We start from the raw sequence: 22,175 nt of genomic DNA, 5'->3' as shown, positions 1-22,175 counted from the left end.
GTTATACTTTCGCAAGTTCAAAGGCTGCTTTGTAGACACTTTAGGAGAGCGCGATAGATGTTCCTTTCTCGTTGGTGCTGTCCAGGATTGTCGCCGCTGGAAAATGTCATCTTTGTTACCGGTGGGAACTCCTATAATAGCTCAATCAATCGGAGCGCCCAGTTAGCAGCTTTTAAAAAGCTCGTGAGCAGTAAGATTTTCGAGCTTGGGCCATTTCTATATTTTGAAGAAATTTAAAAATAGGATTTGATTCAATCTGGCACCTAAAACCCTACCTAAGTCAGTTTTGGAGAGGAGTTGGTGGGCCAACATATGACACGGTTTTAATTATGAATCAATCTGTCAGCTATAAGATTAAAAATAAATAATATGCAAATAGCTGCCTTCAAGAAGGAATGAGGCATTAAAATAGGATGTCAGCCCTGTGTCTTTTCAGCCTGATACTCATTGTCTGGCTGGTGTCTTCACCCCCAACATGCTCTTGGACATTTACCAGGTAACGTTCCCTCTGCTGGTTGCCCAGTCAGGTGTGAGAGGTAACATATGTATCTCAGAACCACGAGGTGTGCTTAAAAAGCAACAGATAACCCCAAATAGAGATCTTTAAAAAAAATTTTTTTTGGATACTGAGAGTAGATAATTTTTTTGTATCCCTGTTTTCTGTTAGAATTGTACCAAGATCTCTTATCTGTAAAAATGGCATAGAAGAAAGCTCTGCTGGCCCTTGCATTATGAAGCTATCTCCCTCATCTTTTTTTTACCACTAAGATGGAATCAGCCTTGCAGTTTATCTTTCCTGCCTTCTATCCTTGGGGTTGAAAGCTTAAGAGACTCATAATACAGGAAATAGATCATTTGCCCTTGGTGTGGAGAGAATATACCCACAAAGTAGACCTAAGAATTCTCTTTGCTTATAACCTGGTTCAAAATCACAGATAGCCCATTATTATCCTTTCTTTTCTTTTCTTTTCTTTTTTTTGAACGACAGAGATCATTAATTTACTGCCTGTGTCTCAGGTCCGCCCAATATCTGTGTGTGTCTAACACTCTGGCAAGTCCAACAGAGCCACAAGCTCAGCATGTTACGGCTTTTGGGCAGGAAGAACATACGAAACGTCCGAATGCGCTAACGTGCTTTCACGAGGCCTCGGATGCTTCGTGCAAGCACCTAATCCTCCTCTTGTCAAACAGGCAACATAGAGATGATGACAAGATACAGAGCCAATCATCACAAAGTGTAAACAGAAGTCAGAGACCCCTTGAAAACAGGATGACGACAAGGAAATAGAAGGACCCTTCCTACTCCAGTGGGCTCATGTCAATCGAAATGAGAGTAGTAATCTTGGCACCTCCCTGACTTTTTTCGAGTGTTTCTTCTTTAGCACTTTATAATGTAATTTGGGGAGGAGGAGAAGAAGTGGCAGAAATGGGCTTATTATAAATTGCATTTTTTTTCATGAGTCAAAGAAAGGGAGTAGGTACCCAAAGGCTTAAATATGTCTTTGAATGACAAGTAAATTATTTTGGCAGCATATATATTCTTATCTGGGTAGATTTTCTGTAGTCTCTTTGCTCCCCGTGGGGCACCATTGATGCCTCAACATCTTGTTCACTAATTTTTATTTTATTTTATTTTATTTATTTTTATTTTATTTCACATGATGCATTAAAGTAGAATAGCACGCAAGAAAAAGCCAAAACATTAAAACCAGAGCAACAGAGGAGGTAGTCAATATAGTATTTACCTCCGTGTCAGGTGGAGAAACCAACCCAGCCAAGTTCAAGGTGGCTTATTTGGGGCTTCCAGAATCCATTTTATAGCACAGCTTCCAGGCCAGTTTGCCTCATCAGTCTTGTTGTTTTCCTTTGGGGGCAGAGGTAGAAGGAAGCACAGTGGAGACATTTGCAGTCTAGGAGGAAAACCATCTTAAGGAATGGGTTTACTGCATTGTTTATTCATTGTTTCTGCTTTCGGGAGATTTAACCACGTCACACAAAGGGTGATACAGGGTTCCCTGTGAGGCAGAAGTGCCTGCTAGGAGTGATGGACTTGCAGTTTTTTTCCTATTTTTTTTTATTTTTAACCCTGATAAAGAAGGAGGTTTAGCCAAGAACCGGACCAGATAACCTTTATTCCCCCTCTTGTAGCTGATAGCGTTACACAAACCAGTACAGTAGGAATTAACATGGCTTTTGATATTAAAATACAAATTACTAGACCACTTACTGCATTAAAAGCTCATCAGCACAGTTAACAAAATGAAAAGCTGTGGCCACATTGAACAAATCTACTTAATTGACGTTCTTTAATTCTATGTGCCTGGGAAGATTTTTTTTTTTTGATAGTCGAAGTAGGTTAAAATAGGGAGTTAGTCATGGAAACAGTGGCAACATTTCAGAAACTAAGTCTACTCCAGGTTTGAAAATGCAAACAATTAATAACCGTAGGCTCGGAGGCATTTCCTTTTAATTTACTCCTTTTTGTTACATAAAATTTAATTTACCGCCAGTGCGCCTCATTCCAGCTATTATTAGAAAATTGCTCTTAAACTTCTAAAGTATTATATATAAAAGCTCTTTGCAAGTGCTGGTACTAAACCTCAGCAAAGAGAACAGGAAAGCTAAATGCACTGAAATTGAAATCATTCTGCCATTGAGCAGGGAAGTCATTTAGTAAAACCAGATTAAATCTCTCTCAGTAAAATGACAATTTCATATACATGCCTTCCCACTTTCTGATAGCCAGCTGCATAATAAGAACCATTTAAAGTGATGCTGTCATACAGTATTATATTTTCAGGATTATTCTGAGAGTCCCTTAAATCTTTTTTTCTTTTGTTGCGTGAACTTAAATTTATTACCTAAAATATTATTAAAATAACTCTTAGTGTCCTTCACTCAGTCTTCCGTGATAAGATCTTTATTTTGCTTTCTACGACTGTTTCCCAGGATAATGTCCTGTAGATGGTGTCCTGGGCGTTTTAGCTTAATTAGCAGATTGTGATACCAGTCTCTCTACTATTCCTCTTTCCTCAGTTTGCATCTTCCACATTCTATTATCGTCCATGAACTTGATCTCATTTAAAGTTGCCCCTTCCATATGGCAGGCACTTTTGATTGATTTGTTTTTACCATATTTTCCCGATGAATCCTGAGTCAGAAAAGAATCCGAGATATTTCTTGTTCTCCCACAGCATATGTGTGTTTGGGCGCTAAGGGGGCGGGTGTGGGAGATTGAGTTTGGCTCTCAGGGGTTGGATGGGCAAACGTGAGCTGCACACTGATCATCATTATCACGTAGGTTCAAGCGCTGATGGCTCTAGAAGCAATTCCTCGTTTCAGATCAACTTGCTTGCTGCGTAACCGGATTCCTTTCCTCTTAGGTAATCACAGACCTGGAGGAGCAGCTAAACCAGCTGACGGAGGACAACGCTGAGCTCAACAACCAAAATTTCTACTTGTCCAAACAACTTGATGAGGCCTCTGGCGCCAGCGACGAGATCGTACAGCTGCGAAGTGAAGTAGACCATCTCCGCCGCGAGATCACGGAGAGGGAGATGCAGCTCACCAGCCAGAAGCAAGTAAGGACTGTAAACAACGTCAGAGACTTCCCCAGGAAACTTGGAACCCCTTTAGATTGTAGAGCAGGTGCCAGTTGCATCTCTCCCAAGGGTTCTCAGACTGAGCCTGTTCAGTAAAAGGGCTCTTTTTTATAATCATGTCTGTGTTTTGAAGGCTTGTGGGTTTTAAAAATGGCTTTTAGAAGTGTGTGGTTGGTTTTTTGGGGTTTTTTTGTTTTTTTTGGCTGCTCCGCACAGCATGCAAGATCTTAGTTCCCCATCCCTATGGAACCCGTGCCCCCTGCAGTGGAAGTGCAGAATCTTAACCACTGGACTGCCAGGGAAGTCCTGTGTGTGGTTGTTCTTGATTTTGATTTAAAACCATTAAAAATAGAATAGAATGTGTCTGTGAGCCACTTTATTTTTATGTATTTATTTAAAAAAAATTTTTTTTGGCTGCGCCGCGTGGCCTATGAGATCTTATTTCCCCTACCGGGGATTGAACCCTGGCCCTTGGCAGTGAGAGCTCAGAGTCCTAACCACTGGACCGCCGGGGAATTCCCGAGCCACTTTATTGTGAAGCGTGGTCTCTTTTCCCCCATCTTCCTCCTGGTTCTTTCTATAAGATGGCGGCAGAAATGGCCCTTCATCCATTCTTGTCTGGTCCCCTCATTCTGTAGGAGAAAAAGATAGTGTCTTTCAGACCATAATTAGAAACTGGTGCTTTTCTGAAACTGATCCGACAAAAGTAACATCTGGGAAATCCTCCTTTGATACAAAGCACAACTCAGTGATACTGATTTGCAGACGATGGAGGCTCTGAAGACCACCTGCACAATGCTGGAGGAGCAGGTCATGGACCTGGAGGCCCTGAACGACGAGCTGCTGGAAAAAGAGCGGCAGTGGGAGGCCTGGAGGAGCGTCCTTGGTGACGAGAAGTCCCAGTTTGAGTGTCGGGTTCGGGAGTTACAGAGGATGCTGGACACCGAGAAGCAGAGCAGGTGAGGCTTCCTGTCGGTAGCAAGCCAGTGGCAGGTGACAGCAGCAGGGTCCACCTCGGAGCTGCCAGCAGGGTAACCGATTGTCCCAGCTTGGCCAGGACTCAGCGGTGTCCTGGGACATAAGACTTTCGCTGTTAAAACTGGAAACTCTTGTGCCAACCAGAATGGGTCCGTCATCCTCGTTGTAAATACAGACAGTGCCATTTGGCAGTAGATGGTGACCACGTACCCCATGCAGGGCCCTGGGAGTCAGCAGGGAGAATATCTCAGTGCTTTCTTTGTAGAAACTCTTTTCTCGGGTTTCTTATCATTGTGACCATGTAGCAAGACCATCACTGTTTCGATCCTGGTCATTTGTGACGCAAGTCTGCCTTCTACACCACCCTTGGCATTATTGACAGTTCGGGCCGGATGATCCTTTGTGGTGGGCGCTCTTCTGTGCACTGCAGGATGGTGAGCAGGACCCCTGGGCTTGCCCCACTAAACCCAAGTAACTGCTCCCTCCTCAAGTCGTGACAGCCCAAAACATCTCCAGACATTGCCCAGTGTCCCCTGGGGGGCAAAATCACCCCCAGTTTGAGAACAACTGCTCTATAAGAACAGGTTTTTTTTTTTTCCATTTCTTGGTAGGAAATAAGTTCAGGTAGTATCTTTTCTCTGCGTTCCCACAGTCCTCCCAGCATAGAATTCCCTTCCTGCCAGGGTCACAGGTGTGAGGGTTGTGTACTGCATGCTGCTGGGGATGCTTTTTGCACTGAAGACGTCATAGATTTGAAGATCTATCATGACAGTTTAACAGCTCACGGCGGCAGTGTTTGCGCTAACAAAATAAGTATATTATGACAGTTTACCAACAGATGGAAGTAAACAGTCTTAAAGAACACGTGCCTTTCTTAGTTTGCGCAGAGACACCTACGGGCTGGTATTCACCCCGTGGCTTCATGTCTGCCCAGCTGAATCCTATCCCTCCTCCATAACCTCGCTAATATCACCTTCCTCTGAAACTTGCCTTCCTGCGGTACTCTGAACTCCTTTTTATTTGCTGCATTGGGTCTTCGCTGCTGCACGCGGGCTTTCTCTAGTTGCGGCGAGCGGGGGCTACTCTTCGTTGCAGTGTGTGGGCTTCTCATTGCGGTGGCCTCTTGTCGCGGAGCACGGGCTCTAGGTGCGTGGGCTTCAATAGTTGCAGCGTTCGGGCTTCAGTAGTTGCAGTGCGTGGGCTCAGTAGTTGCGGCACACGGGCTCTAGGGTGCGCAGGCTTCAGTAGTTGTGGCTCTCAGGTTCTAGAGCGCAGGCTCAGTAGTTGTGGCACACGGGCTTAGTTGCTCCGTGGCATGTGGGATCTTCCTGGACCAGGGCTCAAACCCGTGTCCCCTGCATTGGCAGGCGGATTCCCAACCACTGCGTCACCAGGGAAGTCCACTCTGAACTCTGTTAGCAAGATAAACTATACCTGGAAATATTTATCATTTATTAGGACTCTATCAGATTCATTTTAGTATTTCCCACATTTGCTTGATCATAAAGTAGACTCATCACTGTCTTGGATGTATAATCTGTGCTAAATCAAACTAGAAAAGACTGGAAGCAAAGAGAACCTATAAGTTTCAAGAGAAACTGGTAAAAATATTCCCCTTTTAGACATCTTCCCATTCAGGGTACTTGCTGATGTAAGGGGGCTGCTGGTTTAAGACCTCCTGTTGCTGTTACCCTCCGAACTCTTGGGCTCCCCCGTCCTCACCGTACGTTCTGGCGGCCCTCACACAGACCCCCTTCCTCCCACCTGCAAGTCCAGCTCTTATGCCAGCTCTTTCTAGAATCCTTCAGAGACAGTTTTGGGGACGGAATCTGACCATAGCATCAAGAAATTCACAATCACACGTGGAAGGTGTAATCATGGGCTGTGCTTGGGAAGACATTTCATGTATACTTTCAGGGGCAATTGTGAAAGATCTTGGCTACCCACCCCCGTTTTTTTCCTCCCTCTATTTTGGTATTATGTGGGACCCGAGATGAGTAAAATATAATTCTTAATTCTTGTCTTCAAGAGGCTAAGAGTCTAGTGGAGGAGATAAACTATGCATCGAGCTATTTATCGCCTAAAATAGAGAGTGGGCTGTGCCAGGTGAGAAGTACATTTATGCTTTGGGGACAGCGAGGAGAGGTTGCTTCTGAGAGGGAAACTGGGAAAGGTTCTATGGTGGACATGGCCTTTGAGTTTACCCTTGAAGTCTGAGTAAGGTTTGGGTCTGTCGGGTGGGGAGGGAGAGCTGCCAGTGGAGCAGCCTGTACAAGCCCAGGTGTGGATGCAGCAGAGCGTTAAGACCTAAAGGGGGAGGGGCAGTGATTTTTCTAGTTTGCTTCCAGTTTTTCTATTCTTTCACCTTATTTACAGATATTGATACATCCATCAGGTTCAAGTTTCAGTTTCTCGAGGAGCACCCAGAACACTTCACCTCTTGCATGTACTTTAAGGAGAGGAAGGGTTTGCTCACATGGGGCCTCGCGTGGCCCTCTGCACCCTGTGTTCCTTCAGCAGGCCCTCATTCCCTTCCCGCTCTCGTAGGAGGGTGTGACAGTCTTGTGACGTCCTCTCCAGCCCAGTTGCATTTGGAAAGATGCCTTATCGCCTTCAGCCTTTCCAAGTGCATATATATTCACAGGAACTTTACCTGTGAAGAGTATTTTTACCCAGGGCCTAAAGTGGGTCACATCTTCACTCTGAACGTGGTCAGAACACAAGACATAATTCAGAACAAGGTGTCAGGTTGGCCATCTCGCCAGCCCGCAGTCTGTTTGGTTGCTTAGCAGGGCCCGAGCTGGACCAGCTTCCTTTCTGCAGGGCGGCGATGGTGGGGCTTCTGAACGCGCCTGTGTCTCCCCGCAGGGCGAGGGCCGATCAGCGGATCACCGAGTCGCGCCAGGTGGTCGAGCTGGCAGTGAAGGAGCACAAGGCTGAGATTCTGGCCCTGCAGCAGGCTCTCAAGGAACAGAAGCTGAAGGCCGAGAGTCTCTCTGACAAGGTCAGCCCCTGTCCCTCCTGCCCTTTAGATACACGTGCGCACCTCCTTTTAGCAGGTATGCTTGACACACAGTCACGTGCGATCAATGGTCAGCACGTCTCATAAAGTCACGCGATTATGCTTCCCCGTGGGACGCCCTCTGTTGCCAGTAGCGTGGGTGAGGGGGGCAGGTACTAGGGTATCAGAGTCGGTCAGTGACTTCCTCACACCTGCCCGTCAGGGCCCCTGAGGTCGAGATTTTGATCTGGGTGCACAACGCTCTTGCTTTCTGGCGTTTGATTTCTAGAAGCCTTCATGGATCTAATGTCGAACATCCTTGGGGAGTGGGGAGTGTTGAGGACTCCTGCTCATTCCATTGCTGCAATGACAGGAAGCCTCAGCCTCTCTGGGTTCTAAGTCCAGGGACACGATAGGATCTGAGGATGGTGCAGGTTCTCAGTATTTCACGTTGGAAATACACGTGTTCTGTCCACGTAGCACTCCGTATTCTGTATTTACAAAGTGACATACCAGTGTTTGGAGATTTTTATCTAATAGTCTTAAAAGAGATTTCGAATAGGTGCTTCAATATTATAGATAACAAAAGGTCCGAGGAATTTCATGTATACGCATAGCCTCATACATACGCACTCTTTTGCACACACACACAAGCACACACACACATAATATAAAGTAGAAATCTAACCTCTGAATTTTGTGTAACTTTGTAATTTCATGATTATAAAAGTGATTATTTGGGGTCATTGGGGAAGATATAGAAACCACAGAAAAGTAAAGAAAAAAATGACTGGTAAGCTGTCATCACTGTTACCTTGGTGAATTTGTATATACATATAAATATTTATTTATAAATTTAGGTTCTTACTATATAAACAGCTTTACATATTTTTTTAAACATCACATAACTAGGGGCTTTTCCTGAGTTAGTGAATCTTTTTTGAACATGTAGTTCTAGAAACATCAATTACACAGAGGCACCTATTTTAATGATTCCGCTTGTGTTGAAAATTTGAGCTTCTTCCATTTTTTTGTTTTTGCCATCATAAATAACACTGTGATGAACATAAATCTTTACGGACATCCGTGATTATTTTCTTACCAGAATTTCATAGAAATAAAATGATCAGATTCAAGGCTAGAGCTTGTTACTCAGGAACCCTCCTGGTGTTGGCTTACTATTTTTTTAACCATTTTTTAACCATAAGGAAAGTAAATATATTATTTGACCATGAGGAAAGTAAATATATTATTTGAGATAAATGAACCCTTTTGTGTTTACCTTGATGGATATTTTTTTTACCTGACTGTTCTTAAAGTATTCTATAGCAAAGTCCTACCCATCCTTTAAGACTCTAGACATTCTGACCCCATCTTCTCTTGACGACTGGTCTTTCAGGATGAATTTCTCTTCTCCGTACCTCTTATCAAAATCGTCACCTGACAAAGCAGTCACTATTTGTATACGTGTCTAGTTATGGCGCCACCCTCTGCCTTTGTGACTTGATGTAAGATCTTTGAGAGAGCTTGTCTGTCCTTTCATCCAAAGCTCCTGATATTATCCTGTGCGAGTAGTAAGCATTCAGAATGTGATTATTTAATTCAGCCAAAGCATGTCAGATAAATAAATTCTTGAGAAATCATCCTCCTAGAACTTGTCACTGCTCTACATATGACCCATTCCTTAGAAATAATATTCTCTCCTCATAGAATAACGCACATAAGGCTTATCTATGACATGGACATTTGTGATATACTTTTAAAAAAACCAGTATTTATGTTCTGACCTTTAGAACTTGATTATTCTTTACCTGAGAAGGTTTGTGGATATTTGCAAAAGTTGTTAGCATCTAACATTACTAAATGTGGTATCACGGCCAATTTTTTCCAAATGTCCAGCTCAATGACCTGGAGAAGAAACACGCCATGCTTGAAATGAATGCCCGAAGTTTACAACAGAAGCTGGAGACGGAACGAGAGCTCAAACAAAGGCTTCTGGAAGAGGTGAGTGTAAAACGCCGGGTAAATAGAGCTGGGTGGACTCTCAAGTGAATATCTGTTGTCTTCACGTGGGCAGATCCAAATTAAGGCGTTCAGATTTCAAAGTGGAAATTTTCAAGGAAGAGTAAGGTGGTCACCGGATACTTCCTTTTTTTTTAAATTTTATTTCATTATATCTTTTATTTATTTATTTATTTATTTATGGCTGCATTGGGTCTTCGTTGCTGCACGTGGGCTTTCTCTAGTTGCGGCAAGCGGGGACTACTCTTCGTTGTGGTGCGCGGGCTTCTCGTTGCGGTGGCTTCTCTTATTGCGGAGCACGGGCTCTAGGTGCGTGGGCTTCAGTAGTTGTGGCTCGCGGGCTCTAGAGCGCAGGCTCAGTAGTTGTGGCACACGGGCTTAGTTGCTCCACAGCATGTGGGATCTTCCCGGACCAGGGCTCGAACCCGTGTCCCCTGCCTTGGCAGGCGGATTCTTAACCACTGCGCCACCAGGGAAGTCCCGGATACTTTCTTAAAGGTGATTAACACGTTAAAAGAATGTGTCACGAAGGCCGGGGTCCTCTTTGTCATTGTGTCCTCCCAAATGGTGCTTAATGGCGTGTCGAGCACACAGCTAGTCTGTGCCAAGTGGAAGTTTATTAAATATGCAGGCACGTGGATATTGAGTTAAATTCTTCTTTAGAGTTTATGTCCAAAGTATATGAAGTTTGCAGGCTGATAGGACAACCATGTAATTAGCTTTGTGCACGGGGCAGAGACCTGATCAGATTACACTGAGTGCCAATCTCATGAAGGCTTTTGAACATCCAGTTAATTCAATTTTAAAAAAATGACGCCCTACTTTTGAGACACAAAACGAAAAGCTCAAATTGGTCTCCTAAACCAATCCATTCCTTATGTTATTTCCTGTACCTTTTAACAGAATTCTGAAAATCTCTGTTTAAACTGATGACAACTTCCCACTCCCAACCAAAGCCCTGGTTTGGTTGAATCACTGATAATTCGGCTTTGTTCATTAGAATTGACCTATCAGGACAAATGCACTTTATAAAGATATTTCACGAGAAGTTGGACTCCAAGAGTGTTCTGTTTAAGCCATAGTGAGCCTGACGGTTGAATTAGCCAGATTATCTATTCTGGTGAATTGAGGTTTTATTGTGTGCTCCCTGTAGCCCCTGAGGGGCTCTGCTGGTAGAAATATTATGACTATGCTATTAAGTTCGAAAAGTGTGGTGAAAATTTTGCAGGTGAATATAAAATGTTTTATAGAATGAGGCTTTAAAAAATATGGGTGGGAGTTTCGGGAAGTTCTGGAGATGGATGGTGGTGATGTACAACCATGTGAATGTACTTAATGCCACAGAACTGTGCAATTAAAAATGATTAAAGTGGTAAATTTTATGTATATTTTACCACAACAAAAAGTTTTTAAATAAAATCAATTATACACACACACACACATACACACACACACACACACAAACATACACACACGTGGGTGGGAAATTCACCAAAGGTGACACTAAGAACATTATAATAGAAATTGACAAATCACCCGGGTGGTCAGGTAGAGAATGATGGTCAGATAGATTCATTCTTTTATCTGGAATGAATAGGCAGCACCCCCACTTGAGGCACCTGTTGGAAACAGGAAGAACAGAAATAATCAGTGATCTCGCCTGTCCTCTTTTCCTTCCAAGGGAGGAGCGTTGGCCCCAACAGCTCAGTGCTTTGGTCCAAGGTTACATGGTGAGTCAGTGGCAGGACTAGGAAGAGAAGGCTGGAATCCTGATTCAGTCCCCTTGTTCTCACTTCTAAAACTACCTGGGAACGTTTCCAGTTCTCCATTCTGCACCTCACAGGGGGCTTTTTGAGCAGATGTCTGGCTGCCATTGAATGGGAGGCAGATCTCACTGACAGCCGAAACCATTAGGAAACTAAGAGCAATCTTTGTTGTCCGGAACGCAGCTGGCATCCTGGCTTGTGGTGGGCCCTCTGTAAGCAGGAGACCGGGGGCTCAGCCTGGCTGTCCTCTCCATCAGGTGCAGATTCTTGTCAATGGGGTCAGAATCAGTGTCTCAGAGTTGGAAAGAATTTTTGTGTGTCATTTAGTGCAAATTCCCAGCCCTTGCACCGCTGTTCCCTTTATCATCCCTGTCCTGGGCACTAACGGATCTTTCTCCCAGATCCTTTTTCTCGGGCCAGAAATGGCCTCAGAAGCTTTTCTGACACTGCCCTTTGCGGGCACGGTTAGTCTCTTGGAAGTGATGCCAGAGCTCAGAGCCCACTTGCTGATCCTGTTGAGTTAATCCCCCTCCAGGGTGGAGAGTCCCTTCCCCAGCCCTCCTCACAGGTGGGCCTCGGTGAACCTTGGCCTCAATATCAAAACTTAGAGTGACTTTACACATCCCAGCTCATTTTTCTGGCAACGGTAACTCTTGGAAAGTCCTTTCTTATTGTAAACTAAAGCCTATAACTTCCAACCATTGGTTCTATTACATCGAAACATTTGAAACCAGGGTGTAGTCACATATTTCCAACCAAAGTAGGAGGTTAATATTGATTAATGATCAAATCACTTGACTAGTAATCAAAATAACTAATGTTTAATTAGCACGTACTATGTGCCAGGTGCCTTTCTGAGTACTTTCCATGAATTAACTCCTATAGTCCTTGTGACGCTTCTGTGAGAGAACTACTACTTTTTATTTTATCATCTCCGTGACAGCTGATTCGATATCTCTGTAGCTTTCCCACTCCATATTGCCTTCTCTTTTCTAAATGGAACACTTTAAGTCCCTCCATGTTTGGGATGTTCTTTTCTGACAGATTTATCTTTCCAAAGAGAGTTTCTAGAAGCCCCTGTGGTTTGAACAGCACAGAATAGTGGGCTATCTCCACTTCCATTCTGGGTTCTGAATACCTCTGCCAATGACCCGGGCTCTTTGTGTGGCTTTAGCACACTGCTGACACCCATCGATCTGTTAAATCACCACCAGCCCTTCTACAAGTTTTTTTTTTTTTTTTAAACATCTTTCTTTATTCAGTTGATGTTTTAAAAAAAATACCATCCTATTAAACCTTCTCTTGTTGTTTTGATCCATCTTCCCAGCCACCAGAGTTGTTTCACGCTCTGGTTCTGTCATCTAGTTCCTTTGTGCTTCCTCCCAGTTTCCTGTCACCCTCATAAAATTGGGGGACAGATCTAAGCACGTAGCTAGAGCCCTCTTTTCACTCTAACACTGACTGGGAACAGCCTCCATTTACCTCTCTCTGGGAAGCAGGTTAATGGTTTTGTAAAACATGTCATTGAGCACAAATGTCACTCTTGTTTTCTATTGTAGTAAATAAGTAGCCTGTTTCCTGGAAAGCTAGTGGACAGTTGATGTGTTGATTCTAGAGAAATATTTTGGGCCTGGCTGTCACCAAACAGATTCTTGTCCCTAGCACTTGTTTCTCTGCTTCCTGCCTAGTAATTAGTGTTGTCCTAAAATACTGGAGAGAAACTAAAGCGGATAATTTGCAAGAAGTAATCATTTGTGCTACAGGGGACAGATAGCTCCCTGGAGGAGGTTATCTTAGCTGTTTTCTCTCTTTCTTTCCCTGTATTTTAGGGGGTTCTGTGGTTTGATTAAGAAATTCCAGGTCATGCACACAGGGCAGGTGATCATAAGTTAGTGTCTTGCTTTACGGAGGACTGATGGGGAGAGGCTGGCAGAGTAGGTTCGGGCAGGAAAGGAAGATGGAAAGGTGAGAGGGGCGCACCTGAATGGGATGGAGGGAAGAAAGACGGATGAAGGAGGCAACGCTAAGATTCATCCAGCATGTGCTGTACGCTGGGCACTGTGCTCGGCGTGTCACCCAGTGAAGGGAGTTATTACCCCCACTTACAGACGAAGAGACTGAGGGTCTGAGAGGCAGTGAGCTGCCCCTGGTCACAGGACTAATAAGAGTTGAAGTCAGGATTTGAACCAGGGTCTGGAACATTCTAAAGCCCAGGTTCTTTTCCATGACACCATGATGCCTCAGGGAATCAGCTGCCTCTCAAGAGGAAGGGCAGGTGAGGAGTAGAAATGGAAAGACAAACATCGGTGGAGGGAAGAGAAATAAGGTAGCAAGGTTTCAGCAGATTCCGAGGTCATCAGTAGCCTTTGGCCGGCTGGGGCGTGGGGCACCGAGGTTTGCCCTCGCCTGCTGGGAAACTCCCGTGGTGATGGTTATAGCTCTTTACCAGCCCTCTGTCCTTTTTTTTTTTTTTTTTTTTTAAACACAACATCTTTTATTTTTTAATCAGTCATCAATTTTATACACATCAGTGTATACATGTCAATCCCAATCGTCCAATTCAGCACACCACCATCCTCACCCCACCATGGTTTTCCCCCCTTGGTGTCCATACGTTTGTTCTCTACATCTGTGTCTCAACTTCTGCCCTGCAAACCGGTTCATCTGTACCATTTTTCTAGGTTCCACATACATGCATTAATATACGATATTTGTTTTTCTCTTTCTGACTTACTTCACTCTGTATGACAGTCTCTAGATCCATCCACGTCTCAACAAATGACTCAATTTCATTCCTTTTTATAGCTGAGTAATATTCCATTGTATATATGTACCACAACTTCTTTATCCATTCGTCTGTCGATGGGCATTTAGGTTGCTTCCATGACCTGGCTATTGTAAATAGTGCTGCAATGAACATTGGGGTGCATGTGTCTTTTTGAATTATGGTTTTCTCTGGGTATATGCCCAGTAGTGGGATTGCTGGATCATATGGTAATTCTATTTTTAGTTTTTTAAGGAACCTCCATATTGTTCTCCATAGTGGCTGTATCAGTTTACATTCCCACCAACAGTGCAAGAGGGTTCCCTTTTCTGCACACCCTCTCCAGCATTTGTTGTTTGTAGATTTTCTGATGATGCCCATTCTAACTGGTGTGAGGTGATACCTCATTGTAGTTTTGATTTGCATTTCTCTAATAATTAGCGATGTTGAGCATCGTTTCATGTGCTTCTTGGCCATCTGTATGTCTTCTTTGGAGAAATGTCTATTTAGGTCTTCTGCCCATTTTTGGATTGGGTTGTTTGTGTCTTTAATATTGAGCTGAATGAGCTGTTTATATATTTTGGAGATTAATCCTTTGTCCGTTGATTCGTTTGCAAATATTTTCTCCCATTCTGAGGGTTGTCTTTTCATCTTGTTTATGGTTTCCTTTGCTGTGCAAAAGCTTTGAAGTTTCATTAGGTCCCATTTGTTTATTTTTGTTTTTATTTCCATTACTCTAGGAGGTGGATCAACAAAGATCTTGCTGTGATTTATGTCAGAGGGTGTTCTTCCTATGTTTTCCTCTAAGAGTTTATAGTGTCCGGTCTTACATTTAGGTCTCGAATCCATTTTGCGTTTATTTTTGTGTATGGTGTTAGGGAGTGTTCTAATTTGAATCTTTTACATGTAACTGTCCAGTTTTCCCAGCACCACTTATTGAAGAGACTGTCTTTTCTCCATTGTATATCTTCGCCTCCTTTGTCATAGATTAGTTGACCATAGGTGCGTGGGTTTATCTCTGGGCTTTCTATCTTGTTCCATTGATCTATGTTTCTGTTTTTGTGCCAGTACCATATTGTCTTGATTACTGTAGCTTTGTGGTATAGTCTGAAGTCAGGGAGTCTGATTCCTCCAGCTCCATTTTTTTCCCTCAAGACTGCTTTGGCTATTCGGGGTCTTTTGTGTCTCCATACAAATTTTAAGATGATTTGTTCTAGTTCTGTAAAAAATGCCATTGGTAATTTGATAGGGATTGCATTGAATCTGTAGATTGCTTTGGGTAGTATAGTCATTTTCACAATATTGATTCTTCCAATCCAAGAACATGGTATATCTCTCCATCTGCTGGTATCATCTTTAATTTCTTTCATCAGTGTCTTATAGTTTTCTGCATACAGGTCTTTTGTCTCCCTAGGTAGGTTTATTCCTAGGTATTTTATTCTTTTTGTTGCAATGGTAAATGGGAGTGTTTCCATAATTTCTCTTTCAGATTTTTCATCATTAGTGTATAGGAATGCAAGAGATTTCTGTGCATTAATTTTGTATCCTGCAACTTTACCAAATTCATTGATTAGCTCTAGTAGTTTTCTGGTGGCATCTTTAGGATGCTCTATGTATAGTATCATGTCATCTGCAAACAGTGACAGTTTTACTTCTTCTTTTCCAATTTGTATTCCTTTTATTTCTTTTTCTTCTCTGATTGCCATGGCTAGGACTTCCAACACTATGTTGAATAATAGTGGTGAGAGTGGACATCCTTATCTCGTTCCTGATCTCGGAGGAAATGCTTTCAGTTTTTCACCATTGAGAATGATGTTTGCTGTGGGTTTTTCATATATGACCTTTATTATGTTGAGGTAGGTTCCCTCTATGCCCACTTTCTGGAGAGTTTTTACCATAAATGGGTGTTGAATTTTGTCAAAAGCTTTTTCTGCATCTATTGAGATGATCATATGGTTTTTATTCTTCAATTTGTTAATATGGTGTATCACATGGATTGATTTGCGTATATTGAAGAATCCTTGCATCCCTGGGATAAATCCCACTTGATCGTGGTGTGTGATCCTTTTAATGTGTTGTTGGATTCTGTTTGCTAGTATTTTGTTGAGGATTTTTGCATCTATATTCATCAGTGATATTGGTCTGTAATTTTCTTTTTTTCTAGTATCTTTGTCTGGTTTTGGTATCAGGGTGATGGTGGCCTCATAGAATGAGTTTGGGAGTGTTCCTTCCTCTGCAATTTTTTGGAAGAGTTTGAGAAGGATGGATGTTAGCTCTTCTCTAAATGTTTGACAGAATTCACCTGTGAAGCCATCTGGTCCTGGACTTTTGTTTGTTGGAAGATTTTTAATCACAGTTTCAATTTCATTCCTTTGATTGGTCTGTTCATATTTTCTGTTTCTTCCTGGTTCAGTCTTGGAAGGTTATACCTTTCTAAGAATTTGTCCATTTCTTCCAGGTTGTCCATTTTATTCGCATAGAGTTGCTTGTAGTAGTCTCTTAGGATGCTTTGTATTTCTGCGGTGTCTGTTGTAACTTCTCCTTTTTCATTTCTAATTTTATTGATTTGAGTCCTCTCCGTCTTTTTCTTGATGAGTCTGGCTGATGGCTTATCAATTTTGTTTATCTTCTCAAAGAACCAGCTTTAGTTTTATTGATCTTTGCTATTGTTTTCTTTGTTTCTATTTCATTTATTTCCACTCTGATCTTTATGATTTCTTTCCTTCTGCTAACTTTGGGTTTTGTTTGTTCTTCTTTCTCTAGCTCCTTTAGGTGTAAGGTTAGATTGTTTACTTGAGATTTTTCTTGTTTCTTTAGGTAGGCTTGTATAGCTATAAACTTCCCTCTTAGAACTGCTTTTGCTGCATCCCATAGGTTTTGGATCATCGTGTTTTCATTGTCATTTGTCTCTAGGTATTTTTTGATTTCCTCTTTGATTTCTTCAGTGATCTCTTGGTTATTTAGTAACGTATTGTTTAGCCTCCATGTGTTTGTGTTTTTTACGTTTTTTTCCCTGTAACTCATTTCTAATCTCATAGCGGTGTGGTCAGAAAAGATGCTTGATATGATTTCAATTGTCTTAAATTTACTGAGGCTTGATTTGTGACCCAAGATGTGATCTATCCTGGAGAATGTTCCGTGCGCACTTGAGAAGAAAGTGTAATCTGCTGTTTTTGGATGGAATGTCCTATAAATATCAATTAAATCTATCTGGTCTATTGTGTCATTTAAAGCTTCTGTTTCCTTATTTATTTTCATTTTGGATGATCTGTCCATTGGTGTAAGTGAGGTGTTAAAGTCCCCCACTATTATTGTGTTACTGTCGATTTCCTCTTTTATAGCTGTTAGCAGTTGCCTTATGTATTGAGGTGCTCCTATGTTGGGTGCATATATATTTATAATTGTTATATCTTCTTCTTGGATTGATCCCTTGATCATTATGTAGTGTCCTTCCTTGTCTCTTGTAACATTCTTTGTTTTAAAGTCTATTTTATCTGATATGAGTATAGCTACTCCAGCTTTCTTTTGATTTCCATTTGCATGGAATATCTTTTTCCATCCCCTCACTTTCAGTCTGTATGTGTCCCTAGGTCTGAAGTGGGTCTCTTGTAGACAGCATATATATCGGTCTTGTTTTTGTATCCATTCAGCAAGCCTGTGCCTTTTGGTTGGAGCATTTAATCCATTCAAGTTTAAGGTAATTATCGATATGTATGTTCCCATGACCATTTTCTTAATTGTTTTGGGTTTGTTTTTGTAGGTCCTTTTCTTCTCTTGTGTTTCCCACTTAGAGAAGTTCCTTTAGCATTTGTTGTAGAGCTGGTTTGGTGGTGCTGAATTCTCTTAGCTTTTGTTTGTCTGTAAAACTTTTGATTTCTCCATCAAATCTAAATGAGATCCTTGCCGGGTAGAGTAATCTTGGTTGTAGGTTCTTCCCTTTCATCACTTTAAGTATATCATGCCACTCCCTTCTGGCTTGTAGAGTTTCTGCTGAGAAATCAGCTGTTAACCTTATGGGAGTTCCCTTGTACGTTATTTGTCGTTTTTCCCTTGCTGCTTTCAATAATTTTTCTTTGTCTTTAATTTTTGCCACTTTGATTACTATGTGTCTCGGTGTGTTTCTCCTTGGGTTTATCCTGTATGGGACTCTCTGCGCTTCCTGGACTTGGGTGGCTATCTCCTTTCCCATGTTAGGGAAGTTTTCGACTATAATCTCTTCAAATATTTTCTCGGGTCCTTTCCCTCTCTCTTCTCCTTCTGGGACCTCTATAATGCGAATGTTGTTGCGTTTAATGTTGTCCCAGAGGTCTCTTAGGCTGTCTTCATTTCTTTTCATTCTTTTTTCTTTAGTCTGTTCCGCAGCAGTGAATTCCACCATTCTGTCTTCCAGGTCACTTATCTGTTCTTCTGCCTCAGTTATTCTGCTATTGATTCCTTCTAGTGTAGTTTTCATTTCAGTTATTGTATTGTTCATCTCTGTTTGTTTGTTGTTTAATTCTTCTAGATCTTTGTTAAACATTTCTTGCATCGTCTCGATCTTTGCCTCCATTCTTATTCCGAGGTCCTGGATCATCTTCACTATTATTATTCTGAATTCTTTTTCTGGAAGGTTGCCTATCTCCACTTCATTTAGTTGTTTTTCTGGGGTTTTATCTTGTTCCTTCATCTGGTATATAGCCTTCTGCCTTTTCATCTTGTCTATCTTTCTGTGAATGTGGTTTTTCTTCCACAGGCTGCAGGATTGTAGTTTTTCTTTCTTCTGCTCTCTGTCCTCTGGCGGTTGAGGCTATCTAAGAGGCTTGATGGGAGGCTCTGGTGTTGGGTAGAGCTCCAGCCCTCTGTCCTTAAGGCCGCAGAGGGTCTAGGCCACGAGGGAAGGGAGTATTTGGGCCACTGGTGGTGTGGTTAGATTGGACCCGAGGGGTTGGGTGAAATCAAGCAGTGCCTTGTCAGGATAGCTGCTCTTCCCTGCTTTTTAGAAACAGAAGCATTTTAGGAAAGAGAGTCATAAGCCCAGTATCTTTATAGCCTGCTCTATTTTCTGGTTGACTTCCATTGTAAAAAAAATTGGAGAGAGATTTCCAGCACAAAGCGATTTCCAATATCCTAAATAGAACTTTGTTTTCCTTGGGTTTTACCAACACTTGTACTGAACCTGGGATCTTCCTTCCTCCCCGCATGATAGAAATATCTCCTGCGACTGTGGCTATTGGTGTGCTTGTTGGTCCCACACCCTGACGAGGCGCTGTTTGAGTTAGAGGTGCTATGACCCTTTGTTTTTTTTAAAATAAATTTATTTATTTATTTGTTTTTATTTTTGGCTGCGTTGGGTCTTCGTTGCTGTGCGCGGGCTTTCTCTAGCTGCAGCAAGCGGGGGCTACTCTTCGTTGTGGTGCGCGGGCTTCTCACTGTCATGGCTTCTCTTGTTGCGGAGCACAGGCTCTAGGCACGCGGGCTCCGTAGTTGTGGCACGTGGGCTCAGTAGTTGTGGCTTGCAGGCTCTAGAGCACAGGCTCAGTAGTTGTGGCACACAGGCTTTGTTGCTCCGCGGCATGTGGTATCTTCCCAGACCAGGGTTCGAACCCGTGTCCCCTGCATTGGCAGGCAGATTCTTATCCACCGCGCCACCAGGGAAGCCCTGACTCCCCTTTGTATATTCCACACGGAGAATCACAAAGTGAGTTCTCTTAACAGCAGTTGAGATCTTAAAAACAAAAAATAAGGACAAATCAGAACGTGGCTGTCATGGCATTAAGTCGCACTGCCTTAGATGTCAACTCAGATGGCCCGTACTCTGAAGTACCAAAATATCCTTAACTGCAACTCTGATTGGGAAGGCAGACCCACCAGTCTGGACTTCTTGTTGTGGTGGGCACCTTGTGAGTGGCTGTCCATCAGAGATTTCTGTGCAAGTTCTTTTAACTGCACATGTATCATTTTGAAATAGCAGACAATTGGTCATTCCGGAATGAGCCGAACTTTTGGTGCCATGTCTGAAATTAGTTTGTAATAGGGACAGTGAGGGAGCACGTTGCTTTGTGTGTGGTATGAAGCCTGTCCTGCCTCTCTCCCCACCAGCAAGCCAAGTTACAGCAGCAGATGGACATGCAAAAGAGTCATATTTTCCGTCTGACTCAAGGGCTACAAGAAGCTCTAGATCGGGCTGATCTGCTGAAGACAGAAAGGAGTGATCTGGAATATCAGCTAGAGAACATTCAGGTGAGAACTGGCAAAGGGAACTTAAACTGCAGAAGCAAAGCATGATGGCTAAAAACCATCTGTCTGGTCAAATGGGCAGTATCTTCATGTTGTGTGTTTTTCCCAGTATTTTATTATGAAAATTTTCTAACGTTCAGAGAAGCTGGGATATTTCTATCATGACCACCCTCTAGATTCTCCTACTTGCCTTTTGCTATTTTTTGCTTTTTCACGTATCTGTCCGTACTTCAGTCCGTCTTTTTTGGGGGGATGGTGGGCAGTAAGATCAGAAGTAAGTAAATGAAGATGGGCCCAGTGCGGCTTGGGTTGAATTTTTCGTATGTTAGTATTGTAACAACTTTATTTTTTATTTTCTTAAAGTACCAAGTTTAAAAGTATACTTCTTTCAGTGTCTGAGGTGCTTTTCGTTTTCACAAATTTTAGGTTCTCTATTCTCATGAAAAGGTGAAAATGGAAGGCACTATTTCTCAACAAACCAAACTCATCGATTTTCTGCAAGCCAAAATGGACCAACCTGCTAAAAAGAAAAAGGTGGGTCAGAGGGTTTGAAAAGCGGGGAGTTGACAGTTTTGCTCAATTGTGGTGATTCTGTAAAGACCACTGGGATAGATAATCCTAGGAACATCAGAGAAAACAAAATGCATGTTGTCTTGTTTTGTTTGGGGTTGAAAAAGAGGCTTTGGGATCATCAGAATAGCTCTTCAAGAGAAGCTATCACTCTCGAGTCTGTAATACACTATTTTGTGTTCATGGCCTTTAAAGTTGTCATGCCTTCCTCTGCAAGTGATAGCAGTGATAGTTTTTTCCCAGGCAGCTGAGGTGGGGAAGGTAGCAGAGAGGAAGGTTTATACTCAGGTCGGCGTCCTGGACTCCAGAGGGGTTCCCAGCTCACATGTACAGGACTCTGGAGAGATTACAGGTCACTTGTATGGGATTCTAGACAGAGAGGGGTTCTTAGGTCATGGGGATAGGATTCCAGAGGTTTTAATAGGTCATCTGTATGGGGCCGTAGAAGGATTCTCAGGTCACGTGAACGGGACTCCAGAAAAACTAGCCATCATCTGCTCAGTCCTTCTGATTGGCTCAAGAAGAGACTGGGACCCGGAGAGCTGACGTGACCTGCCCAAAGTGTCTGACTGGATAGCTGTCCCTTCCACGGGGTGCGGCTCCATCTCTTTAAAATTGTAACATATAAACTGAAAACAATGACCAAAAGAAACAGAGGGACAGGGTGATACATAGGCACACATGGGAAGGTTTTCAATAAGCCCAAAGCATGCTTCCCTGAACCACTGAAGGTTTGGTCCTGTGTTCTCAGTTCAAGAAGGTCTCTAAGGAGCTTGAAGCTTCTTCTCCAGGCACCCAGATGCCAGAGTAGCACCGGCGGTGGTACAGGGAAGGCCTCCGATGACAGGATACTGGGGAGCGGGCTGAAGGAGGCAGTCGGCCTCTTGGTCCCATTGTTCTCTTTACGGGAAGGGACCAGAGCAGCAGTGGTGGTTGTGGAGGAGGCTTTCCTTGTGTGCTGTGTGACCGTGCCTGTTTGTGCTGATGATACTGAACCTATTTTATTTTATCAGTGGACTGTTATCTGTCACTTGATGTAGTCAGGGTGCTTCCGTGTATTTTTTTGTTAGTTTTCACTCCCATTACCCTACGTTATACTTTTCTTTCCCGTGTACAATATATGTTCCATTTGCATGTTTTTTGCATAGCCCCTTGTGGTGACATTATTTTAGTATTCCATTTTTTTTTTGCTTCCTTTAAAAAAAAAAAATACTCATCTCTGTGTCTTGTAACTAAGCATCATGAGACAAATTCAA

The 22,175-nt window shown here is 42.7% G+C and overlaps 1 protein-coding gene across 2 annotated transcripts in view; it reads left to right on the top strand.

Moving 5' to 3' along the window:
• Nucleotides 1–22,175, top strand: part of CIT (citron rho-interacting serine/threonine kinase) — a 168,353-nt gene that overhangs the window by 125,360 nt on the left and 20,818 nt on the right. For both annotated transcript variants that reach the window (XM_061170160.1, XM_061170159.1), the window contains 6 exons: nucleotides 3,384–3,581; nucleotides 4,368–4,561; nucleotides 7,449–7,584; nucleotides 9,481–9,585; nucleotides 20,212–20,352; nucleotides 20,776–20,883. In XM_061170160.1, the coding sequence (XP_061026143.1) occupies nucleotides 3,384–3,581; nucleotides 4,368–4,561; nucleotides 7,449–7,584; nucleotides 9,481–9,585; nucleotides 20,212–20,352; nucleotides 20,776–20,883 (882 nt within the window). The remainder of the gene's footprint in view (nucleotides 1–3,383; nucleotides 3,582–4,367; nucleotides 4,562–7,448; nucleotides 7,585–9,480; nucleotides 9,586–20,211; nucleotides 20,353–20,775; nucleotides 20,884–22,175) is intronic.

This window comes from Eubalaena glacialis, chromosome 15 (genome assembly GCF_028564815.1).
Source record: "Eubalaena glacialis isolate mEubGla1 chromosome 15, mEubGla1.1.hap2.+ XY, whole genome shotgun sequence".
Lineage (NCBI taxonomy): Eukaryota > Metazoa > Chordata > Mammalia > Artiodactyla > Balaenidae > Eubalaena > Eubalaena glacialis.
The sequence above is the reverse complement of the archived record's forward strand: the minus strand, read 5'-3'. Positions and strand labels throughout refer to the sequence as shown.